Genomic DNA, 11,937 nt, shown 5'->3' on the forward strand with positions numbered 1-11,937 from the left:
AGACCCGAAGACGATGTCGCAAAGTCTTCGGCGAGCCCGTCCGCCACGCAGGCCAAGTCATTTTCTTCTCTTTTTCGAAACGAAAAAATCTAAAATGAGTTGAGGCTAGGCCTAAAACCTTCCCTTCTCTGAAACAGTAAAAACGTAAACTTTCACCCTCCCAGAACCAGATCGCCCCAAACCATGTCGAACTCGGATCACCACCACCGCCATCATCAGATGCATCGACCACAACGTCTCTCACTGCCTTCTCGGATCGCCTCTCCGGTCACCGTTGCCCCCACATCCAGACCTTACCCTCTCTATCCTTATTCTTCCTCCACTCCAACGCCAACCCCATCCAAAAATCGCCTCTCTTCATTCCCTTCCTTCAATAACAGAGCAAATAACAGGAATACTATTTCCTCTCTCTTTCTTCTCCTCTTCTCTCTTCGTTCTCTTTATTCTCTCCTCCCCTTTCTTCGCGCTTCCCCTTCTTTCTCTTTCTTTCCCTTCTCCTTCCTCGTATCTCTCTTGTCTTTTCTTTTCACCTTCGCCTTTTCTCTCCTCTCCCCTTCCGCCAGGGACCCTTTTCAACCACAGCAGAAACAACAACCCATCTTCTCTTTCACCTTAATTACACAATCTCAGCATCGTCTCCTCGTTGCCAAATCCGTTCTTCTGGCTGTCGTCTTCCTCCTCAGATTCCAAGCCCTTCGATATTGCGGTACTGCCGCAACCATTCTTGCTGAATTGTCCGGAAATGTTGCAGCGAGGTTCTTCGCCGGGAGTGGGAATTGGAATTCTGGAGATCGTAATGGCAACTTGGCTTCTAAGGTTCGTGGGTTCTCTACCTTGTTTGCTGGGTTGTTTCTTTTGTCGATTAGTTGGGATCGGATTGAGTGTTTTCCTCTGTCTTCTGTGAATATTGGAAATGGGGATTTGTCATTGTTTCCTGGTGGCAATTGTGTCAGGGTTTGGCCCATGTTGCTGCCCTTTCTTTCTGGATTTCTGGGCTGTTATGAACGTTTGTCGATGAATTGGGGATCAATCAGGCAGTTGGGTCGGAAACGGGTTCGCTTGATTTCACTGTTTTTCACAACAGTTGTGCTTTTCTTTCCAGCAGCAATTAGCTTTCTTATGTTTGAAGAAGAGGGATATGCTGTTTCTCTTGGAAACCTCGGTTGGCCTCTGGCCAATACCGTTATTTTTGGAGTTCTTTTAAGTGAAAATTATGGTGACGAGAAGTTAACGAATCCCAAAGATTTTCAGAGGGATTTTCTGGTTACGTTCGCTTGCACTCTTGTTTTAGAACTATTCTACTTCCCCGAGCTATCGCTTTGGGGACTGCTGTTTTGTGGCCTTTTGCTGTGGGTCTCGGTTAGGCAGCTAGATCCTGCTGCTTCAAGCTATCCTGAACTAGGTTCAGATTCTTCTGAATCGTTTTCGTCAATGATCACAAAGCCTATTCGCCATATATTGAGTGAGAGGAAATCCCGTAAGATTGCACTTTTCCTTCTTATTAATACGGCCTACATGGTTGTGGAATTCGTTGCCGGGTTCATGAGCAACAGCCTTGGTTTGATATCAGATGCTTGCCACATGCTATTTGATTGTGCTGCTCTAGCAATTGGACTGTATGCTTCGTATATCTCACGGTTGCCTGCAAATAATCAATTCAATTTTGGTCGTGGGAGATTTGAGGTTCTATCTGGTTATGTCAATGCTGTTTTCCTGGTTCTGGTGGGAGCACTAATTGTTTTGGAGTCATTCGAGAGGATTTTGGATCCTCAGGAAATTTCAACTAGTAGTTTGTTAACTGTGTCAATTGGTGGGCTTGTGGTGAATGTAGTGGGTTTGATCTTCTTTCATGAAGAGCACCATCATGCTCATGGTGGAGCTGGATCATGTTCACATTCACACCCACATTCGCACTCCAATCACCATCACCATCATCATTCACATGATCATGTGCTGGAGAATATGTGCCATGATGAGCATCATGAGTGCATCTCAGTCTCCCATGAATCATCTGAAAAATCATCAAGCACTGCCCATAATCACCATGCCCATAGCAACAACTGTGGAGACAAAAAAATTGGGAGAAGTACATGCAGCCATGATCACCACTGCTCTGATCATCAACATAATCACCATGACCATGCTTCTGACTACGATCAACACAACCATACTGATCAACATGATCATCATGGCCATCATCATCATTCCGACCATGATCACCACAATGATACTGACAAACTTGATCACTATGGCCATCATCATCACCATGCCAGCCCTCAAGCCTGTGGAAGCAGTACTATAGATTCAAAAAATTTGCAGAATCACTTGCTTTTGGATAATGAACATGGCAAGTCTCAGGTGCACAGAGACAGTTGTAGTCATAGAGAGTGTACATCTTCTCACACGCATGCTCAGAAATCAGACTTTCATAGCCATTCTACATCAGGAAATGATGGGAAGTTAAAGGAATCATCATCCAAGGGAAAAATTGTTGAGGAACCTCAAAAGCACCATCATCACCACATTGACCACAACATGGAAGGAATCTTCCTGCATGTTCTGGCGGACACAATGGGAAGTTTTGGGGTTGTAATCTCAACCCTCTTAATTAAGTACAAGGGATGGCTCATTGCAGACCCTGCTTGCTCAATATTTATTTCACTGATGATTGTATCTTCAGTGGTTCCGTTGCTGAGAAATTCTGCAGAAATTTTGCTTCAAAGAGTTCCAAGGGCTCATGAGCAGGATCTCAAAGTAGCTCTGGACGATATTACAAGGATAAATGGAGTTCAAGGTATCCAGAATTTGCATGTTTGGAGCTTCACAAACACAGATGTTGTAGGAACACTCCATCTCCATATCTCTGCAGAAACTGACAAGGCTTTTACAAAGGCACAGGTGACACACATATTACATGATGCTGGAGTCAAGGACTTGACAATTCAGGTGGAGCATGTTAAGTAAAATTGGTGGAAGCATCATCCATGAAGTTCAATACCAAAATTAGGCCATGTTTTCCAATGGGTGATGGTCTTCATTAATCTTGAGGACTAAAGCCAGTCACTTCATTGAGCTATTAGTGCTACCTCAATTGATGATGCTGTGGATTGTATTCTGCGACTTCTGTCCAGTTCTTTTGTTGCTCTATCATTTCAGTTTTCAGGGACATTTCATTTGAAAGAGGTCAAACTGTCTCCATTGGATATCCTCAGAGGTCTGATGCCTATATTTTGCTGGTTGTAAGATCATCTTGCAGTTCCCACCTTTCGGGGTGACAGTTTTCCCTTGAATTGTTTGGTGACTGTAAAGAAACATGTGGAGGATAGAACCTGCAGGGTTTGCATTGCCCCTGTGCTTACATTTAGTTTAAAGCCATCTTACATTGTCAAGTTTTTAATTTACTGGTTAAATGAAAACAAGAAAATTTCTCCACTTAACTTACAAGCCATGGTTATTCTTTTGCCACCATTACTTTTTCTTGTAGAAAACTTCATCCCACCAGGGAAAGAAGATAGTGGTTTTTTCCCAGTTTCCAAGCTGATCCAGGGGGAAGTCATTGTCAATGAGATTGTTTACTGCAGGTACAAGATTTACAAAGAAGTCAAAATTGCTTTCCTCATTTATTTGTTTTGATGAAGTGAAAAAGTTGTACAAGGACTCAAGGAGAAGAAGGGGTTTAAAAAAAGTCTTGGAAATGATTTCTTCATGTCCGGGCATGATAAGTGAAAAGCCACTGTTGAGTGTCGAGACTAAGGCCATGTTTGGGAATGATTATGTTAAAAATAAGTGCGTAAAAACAAATGCTTATTCAAATAACACTTATTTGTATTTGGCACCCAGCTTTTTCAAGTGCTTATTTAAAAAAAAAAAAAAAACACTTATTTCATATTGGGCGTTTGGCGGTCTTTTTCTCTAATAAGCACTTAAACAAGCTATTGTGACTCGTCCTTCATTTTCTTTCAAATTTTCAAAATATCAAATCCAAAGTGAAAGGATAAAAGTACTTTGATAGAAGTGATTTTATAAAAGTGCTTTTGTAAAAGTGTTTTTATAAAAGTGCTTTTGTAAAAGTGTTTTTATAAAAGTGCTTTTATAAAAGTGTTTGTGTAAAAGTGTTTTTATAAAAAAGTGTTTTCGTAAAAATGTTTTTATAAAATTACTTTTATAAAAGTGTTTTCATGTAAAAGTACTTTTCTAAAAGTTCTTTTGTAAAAGTACTTTCCTAAAAGTTCTTTTGTAAAATTACTTTCATAAAAGTACTTTTGTAAAAGGATATAATTGGTATTTTAAAAATATCGGGGATAATTTTAAGAGAAAAAAAATTGATTAAGTGCTTACTATATAAGCACTTAAAAAAACTGGAAATTTGGGCTTAAAAAATAAACCCTTATTTTTAAAATAAGCACTTATTTCGGGCTTATATCCCAAACACCAATAAGTGCTTAATGGTGTGGCATCCCCCCAAATAAGCACTTATTTTTAAGTACTCCCAAAATAACCATGAAACCAATGACTGAAAACATTTCAATCAGCATAAAGGCTTCCTTTCATCTACATTTACCATCCATAATGAAGCATCAATATTAGTTTAATACCACTACAATCGAATTCAAAATAAGCATACTTTTTTTTTTGGGGGGGGGGGGGAGGGGGCCTGCTACGTCCCCACCCGGCCACCCCTGAGTTCTGTGTAATACATATTACTGTATTATAATTTTAGGGGGCGTTTTTTTTTTTTGGATTTTGAGAAGGGGGAAGTTGGTCAATAGGATTTTGGTGCCCATTGACCAAGAATCCCATGTTCTTTTTGCAGTTTTATGTCGGGACCAAGGAAAGTTTATTTTCCTACATACTACTTACCCAGGAAAGTGATACCCATCTCCTATATGGGTAAATAACTTTTCCACATGGGGGAAAAGTTGCCAACACTTGAATGGGACAAAAATGCCCCTTTCAATAATGAATTTCTATGGCTAAAATGGTCATTGTCTTATTTAACTGGAAAATAAAAGAACATGGGTAAATACACTTACCTAGGTATGTGTTTCCCAGGAAAAGCTTACCCAAGTAGTTGCATTTACCTGGGTAAGTAACTTACCGAAAAGTGAATGGGGCCTTAATTACATGTTATTGGTAACAACAGGGGTGGCATGGATCAATTCAATTCAGTTCCATGGCAGAACCCGAGACCTATCTCGTAGAGGTCTCTTCTAGGGTCAGTTTTGGTCTTGGCAGTTCTAGGGTCGGTTTTGGCCTTGGCAGTTCTAGGGTCGGTTCTAAAGACCTATGAAACCTATTCTTTCTTTATTCTCCCCCTTTCAAAAAAGAAACATGTCATTTAAAAACTTTGTTTTCAATAATGGTAATTTATAGTTTAAAATTTATATTAGCTTTATTAATTAAATTGAGTAATTTAATATATTTTCATAATATATTAATATATGGTTCACAATTTGTCATTATAATTTAAATTTTGTAAATATTACCTTTTAAATTATTTATTATACACATTCAAATATTAAAATGAAAACAAATTATCAAATCACTTAAGTAATCCAATGGTAAAGTGGAACCATGGCTTTTGTAATCATGAGTGTTTGACTTCAAATCTTCACATTCTTAAAAATATTTTGGGATTTATTTTAAGGCATGTTCTTCCAAAACCAGTTCTGCCAAAGCCAATCAAGGTCGGTTTAGGTGGGTAAAGCCCTAGACCTTGGAACTGAGTTGAATGAGGGCCGGTTCTAAGAATTTTGAATCAGACCCTACCTTGTAACAAATTAGATAGGATCAATTCAAGACTGGTTGAAGATCGATTCCACTCGATTCCCAATAAAACCTATCCATTTGGTCACCCCTAATAACATATGATAAATAAATGGTCATTCAACTTAATAACATATGATAAATAAATGGTCATTCAATCAATTATTTTTATACCAAAAAAAAATGTATAGAGTGCAAAAAATGAATTATCAACAGAATGGCTATCATTGAGAACACAATCACAACCATACACAGCAAAATGCCTATCATGGTTCAGTGCACAAGACACAAGAACATCCCCACTTGGATTTCTGCATGCATTGACAAGGATTCAAGGGAAAGATCGTCTGTTTTTTCGTTCTGCTCATCTCTCTGTTATCTCAGAGATAGAGTGACATTTTTCTTTTATACGAATTCGGTGCGAATATAAGCCTCATTTCTATACAGTTCTAACTTTTCAGGTTTCAGCAAAGCATTTCCATCACATTGGTCTCATGGGAACTCGGCATCCACATTTATCGCCAAATCAAATCTGGTCTCTCCACCGGAAATCTAATGTATGCCGCCGATGATCTTGACTTGCTATTCACCGCCCTTTAATTTCCTCCCAATTGTCAGAAATCTGACCAATACCACCTCAATCCCCACCGCCTTATCTCTCTGTTTCTCATGGATTCACCATCAATCCCACCTATTGCTGTTGAAGTCAAAGACGCCAAGTGGGAAGACAGAGAAATGGGCAGAGGGGAAGCCCATCACCACCAAACCCGCGACCCACGAGTCCATCACTAGCATCCCACTTCCCACATAGAGTGTTTGATGTGAAGTGAAGTCCATCACTACCAAGTACCAAACCCGTGACCCACGAGTCGGGAATGGATCTGCTATGAATACATCCATCTGTAACCGAATAGCGCGAGTGTTCCGTACACACGGGACTACACGTGTTCATTCGTGATTGGGTTACATTATACACACATGTATTAAAAGGGAAAAGGGAAGATATGATAATGGAAAGAATTTTGACCTATCAAAATCCAACCATAAATTCTGATAAATGAAATCTGATTCGCTGCCACTTTATGATTCCAATTTATTGGTTAATTGTTTTCCGATATCATAACTTTTTCATACACGTGTATTGCATGAAATATGGAATCGTAGCCCACAAGGCAATTTGTTGCGTTCAAAGATAAAGAAGATACCGTCATAACAACGTAAGCTGCCAATTCGCAACTCACACGTGTTCCAATCACAAGTTGACACGCATGCCAGTGATATATATATATATATATGGGAAATTGTCACAAATTCATCATTAGTTTTCAACATTCTTCTTAAACTCACCACAACTTTTCAAAATGTATAAAACTCACCATGTCACTAAGTTTTTATTTTCCAAAATTCACCTTCCATTAATGCACCCATTAATGCTTCTTAATAGAGGTGTCCATGTTGGCATAAATAACAATTTTTATGACCAAATTACCCTTGAATTGTAAGTTAGAGGAAAAATGGTCTTTTCAGTTTTCAATTTTCTTGTTTTTTTTTTTTTTTGCATTTTTAGTGCTTTGTTATAATTTCCAATATTTTTTATAATTTATATTTTTTTACATTTTAAAATTTTCTACAATCTATAATTTTTTTGTATTTTTGTTATTTATTTACAATTTCTATGTTTTTCTATAATTTTTGGTGTTTTTTCTACAATTTTTATTTTCTGATTTTGTTTTTCATTTTCTATAGTTTCTATAATTTGAAAATACTTTTTTATTTTGTTTGCAATTTCTATAATTTTTTATATTTTTTGTAATTTCTGCGTTTTTATGTATTTTATATTTGAAAATATTTTTTGAACTTTTTCCTTTTTTTCATGTCTAAATATTAAAATGATAATATATTAACACCCATTAATCTATTTTGCATATATTTTATATTTTTCTATGAAGGTTAAAATGGTAATATACTAACACCCCTTAGTTTGGTTAACGTCAAGTTAGTGACATGGTGAGTTTTAGACATTTTGAAAAGTTGTGGTGAGTTTAAGAGAAATGCAAAACTCATTGTGAGTTTTAGACAATTTCCCCATATATTAAAACTAGACGTGTCATGTCAGCACATCTCTCCTTTCTCCCCTACTTTCCTCTTCCACTACATTTCTAAGTAAAAACGTTCTAAGTTGAAGATCTGTGCATGAATAGACTATTGGCATTTTCAAAACATTTTGAAGAGCATTTCCAAGCTTATTCGATCATTGGTCCACTCTATTCAAAGCATCTCCCGTCTACCAAAAGAGATCCCTGTGCATGAACGAGAGTAGTAGTGATGGTGCGCAATTCGATCGATCCTATCTGCCAACTTGCCTCTGATTGAAGCAACAGGGGGGCCTGAAACGGAGAAGAAAGTGGAGAATCTCCGGGGAGGAACCCGACGAGATCACTCCGAAGCTCAAGTTAGTCTTATCTCAAAGGCAAGATAAAACCAGATGGCGCAAAGTTCACATACCTCGTCCTCGGGGGGTAGAGAGCCTTTTTATAACCACCTCGCGCACTCACTCCGAGGCCTCTGTCAGGTCGGGTATGATTACTTCTGTGCTTCTGTCAGTTCGGGTGTCATCACCTCTGCTGGGACAGAACCGCCACTGCTCCTTGTCGGAGCCGTCTCTGTAACTGGAGATGGCGGTGGCAGGTGGCGGTGGCAAGTGGCCGTTGGAATGCGGCTGTCAAGCGTCAGATCCCAAGTCAGTCAGGTGCGCCACCCCTCGATACGGACTCCTTCAGTGTCAGGTACGGTTTGTTCAGTTCAGTGTCCCGGGGGCGAAGTGCTGGAGTGGTGTGCGAGGTTAAGTCTTGAGTTCGGGTAGAAGTGTGGCCCGAACTGCCGTGGGGCAGGCCAGTTCGGGTTGTTGCCCTTTGTGTTCATAAGGCTCGAGGCCTAAGGGAGAGCTCGGGCTCCTTGCGGGGAGTTTGGACCACTGGTTCCTCCTTTCGGAGCTCGCACCTTGTCGAGCTGTTGTGCCAAACTGTTGCCTTTGCCACATGTTGAGTGGTTACGAGGTTGGGCCAAATCTTCCTTCATCAAGTAGCATTTTCAAAAAGTTGATTTTCTTGATTGTTTCTCACACTCGCTCCAAATTCTCATATGAGATCGGTGAACACAGAAGAATAAAGCCACATATCAGATTTGTTTTCTTCGCTGGGTTTTTTTCTTTTTTTTTTTCAAATTCATTTTCGATTTTTGCTTAATGGTTTTCATATGTTGCTTCAGGCATGTTCTCCGGTGAAAATTACAAGGTTCAAGTCTGGAATTAAAGTTACAAGAACAAAAAGAAAAAAAAAAACAGGTACGATTTCCTCAACCATTAACATTTTGTGGTAAAAAATATATAAAAAATATATTAAAACTACACATAACATACAAAAAGACCCATTACAAGTGAAAGAAATCCGAAAAAAAACGAAAAAAAATGCTATAAAATATTATCCGAGTCGTCGTGGGACTCGTTTTACCGTGTGGGGGAGAAGACAAACTAAGCGGGTCGTCTTCTACCCATTTTCGAAAACACAATTACTCGAACCGTGTAGAACACGGTTAATCCATGTAGAATACGGTTAATAATGTATTTTAAAAAAATCCAGTATTACAATATTTTTAATAAATCCAGTATTTTCAAAAAATACAGGATTTTTAAAATAACAATTTGCTAATTAATTAACAATGTTTACTAAAATATTAATTAATTAATTAATCCGTATTTTTATAATACTGTATTACGATCACATATTAATATTATACTGTAATTAACTGAATACAAAAATACTGCAATTAATTAAATATATACTGTATTAATTAATACGGTGTTTATTAATTAAATGAAGTACATGATTTTTAAAATATATACAGTATTAATAAATCCAGTATTTGCAAAAAATACAGGATTTTTAAAATAACAGTTTGTTAATTAATTAATTAATACAGTATTATAAATACGGTTAAAAAAGCATTCTAAGGCAACGGAGCATTAAAATACTGTATTTATTGAGATTACTGTTAATTAATTTATACTGTATTATTAATTAACAGAATTAACAGTAATGATAATTTCATATAGTATTGAAAAATAATTATTTCATAATTACATTATTATTAATAATTTAGTATTTTAATAATTACAGTATTTACTGACAAGCAGTATTAATAAATATATTATTTTTTATAAATACTGTATTTATTAATTAACAGTAACATAATTAACTGCAATTATTTTTAAACTGTAATTCACAGTAATTACATTTAACAGTAATTAATAGTAATTAATAATTACATTTAATATATTTTTAATTAACACTAATTATTAATTAACAGTAATATAATTCACAGTATTTATTTACTGAAAAGCAGTATTATTAATTCATAGTATTTTAATAATTACAGTATTTACTGAAAAGCAGTATTAATAAATATATTACAATTTATAAATAATGTACTTATTAATTAACAGTAATATAATTAACTGTAGTTATTTTTAAACTATAATTTACAGTAATTACATTTAACAGTAATTAATAAATACATTATTTTTTAAAAATAATATATTTTTAATTAACACTGATTATTTAATAGTAATTAATAATATATTTTTTAATTAACAGTAATTAATAGTAATTATTTAATACATTATTTTTCAAAAAATAATACATTTTTAATTAACACTAATTAACACTAATTATTTTTAAACTGTAACTAAAATAAACTGCAATTAACAGTATTTTCATAAACTGCAATTAACAAAGTAACAAAAATAAACTGCAATTAACAGTAACGTATTTATTAAATAACATTATTTTCAAAAAAAAAAGAAAATTAACAGTAATTATTTTTTATAATTAACAGTATTTTCATAATTTTTAATAATTAACATTATTCTAAAAAATACTGTATCTATTAATTAACAGTATTGAATACAATATTTAATTTACACTGTTTAATTATAATAATCAGCGATTATCACAAAATTAACCGTAATTATTTTGTATAATTAACAATAATTATTAATATAATTAACAAAAACCAACATATGGTAATTTAATAATTAACAGTAATTCTAATAAACAGTAATTAGTTTCAAAAAATTACATTTATTTACATATAAATAATTACAGTATTAATAAATACATTATTTAAAAAAATAATATATTTTTAATTAAAAATAATTAACACTGATTATTGTAATTAACAGTAATTATAAGTTAAGCTATAAATTATAATTACCAGAAAATTACATTTAATTAATTAACATTATTTATTAATTAACAGTAGTATAATTCACAGTATTAAACAGTAATTATAATCTAAGCTATAAATAGCATAAAATTACACATGATTATAGTTGGAGAGATAAGTTCCATTTTTCTTTGTTTTTCGTTTTTCTTTTGAAATGCACCGCTTTTCCATTTTAGGGTGGTTTTTCTTTTTCCTTGGATTATGAAATGCAAGTTCGGTATCTCTTCTCCATTTCAGGTTGGTTTTCAGGCGAGCCACCAAGAAACACTTTGTTCAAATCGGTTCTGGCCTTTGAAAGCTTAATGTAAAATACATTAGTGATATGTATTATGTTATAAATGGCATAAAATTACAAGTTATAAATGATTTTATTAGAAATATTTACAATTGCATTATTATTCTTAATTTTTAATAATTAACATTATTTTAAAAAATACAGTATTAATTAATTAATATTATTAATTAGAAATATTTATAAATACATTATTTCACTTTTTTTACCAAATCCCGTGCATCGCACGGATTCCCGCTAGTAACCCTATTAACAGGCCAACGGCTACGGCTACGGCTACGGTGTAATCTTTTATGTACGAAACAGTAGCGTGTTCAATCGTGATTGGTCAGTAGCCAATTCCCTAAACTTGGTTCGCACCAAATCCTGTATCGACTCGTACATCCCTCACAAATTGGAGCTCGGTGAGATGCACAACTCGATTCGGTGAAACTTACTACAGTGTACATTTGAGCTCCCACCGGTAAATCGAGATCTGCACCATTGGATTGGATGCCATCAATTCAAGTATCAAGCTAATCTGGATCCGATGAATAAGCTACCTCATGCCTCGCACGCATTAAGATAAAAACGATGCCGATGGTCAGAACTATTGT

At 35.2% G+C, this 11,937-nt stretch overlaps 1 protein-coding gene across 2 annotated transcripts; it reads left to right on the forward strand.

Annotated features, from left to right (window-relative positions):
- LOC104607974 (zinc transporter-like protein) lies at positions 1 to 3,434 on the forward strand. Of its 2 annotated transcripts, XM_010273776.3 has the most exons (2): positions 609 to 816; positions 954 to 3,434. In XM_010273776.3, exons 1-2 carry the CDS (start codon positions 743 to 745, stop codon positions 2,962 to 2,964), a joined length of 2,085 nt encoding a protein of 694 aa, XP_010272078.1. In that variant the 5' UTR covers positions 609 to 742; the 3' UTR covers positions 2,965 to 3,434. The 2 variants fall into 2 exon arrangements, with proteins under 2 accessions (XP_010272077.1, XP_010272078.1); XM_010273775.3 differs by having other exon boundaries at positions 1 to 3,434.
- Positions 3,435 to 11,937: the final 8,503 nt, after the last annotated feature.

Source organism: Nelumbo nucifera, chromosome 4 (genome assembly GCF_055504915.1).
Source record: "Nelumbo nucifera cultivar China Antique chromosome 4, China Antique-T2T, whole genome shotgun sequence".
Classification (NCBI taxonomy): domain Eukaryota; kingdom Viridiplantae; phylum Streptophyta; class Magnoliopsida; order Proteales; family Nelumbonaceae; genus Nelumbo; species Nelumbo nucifera.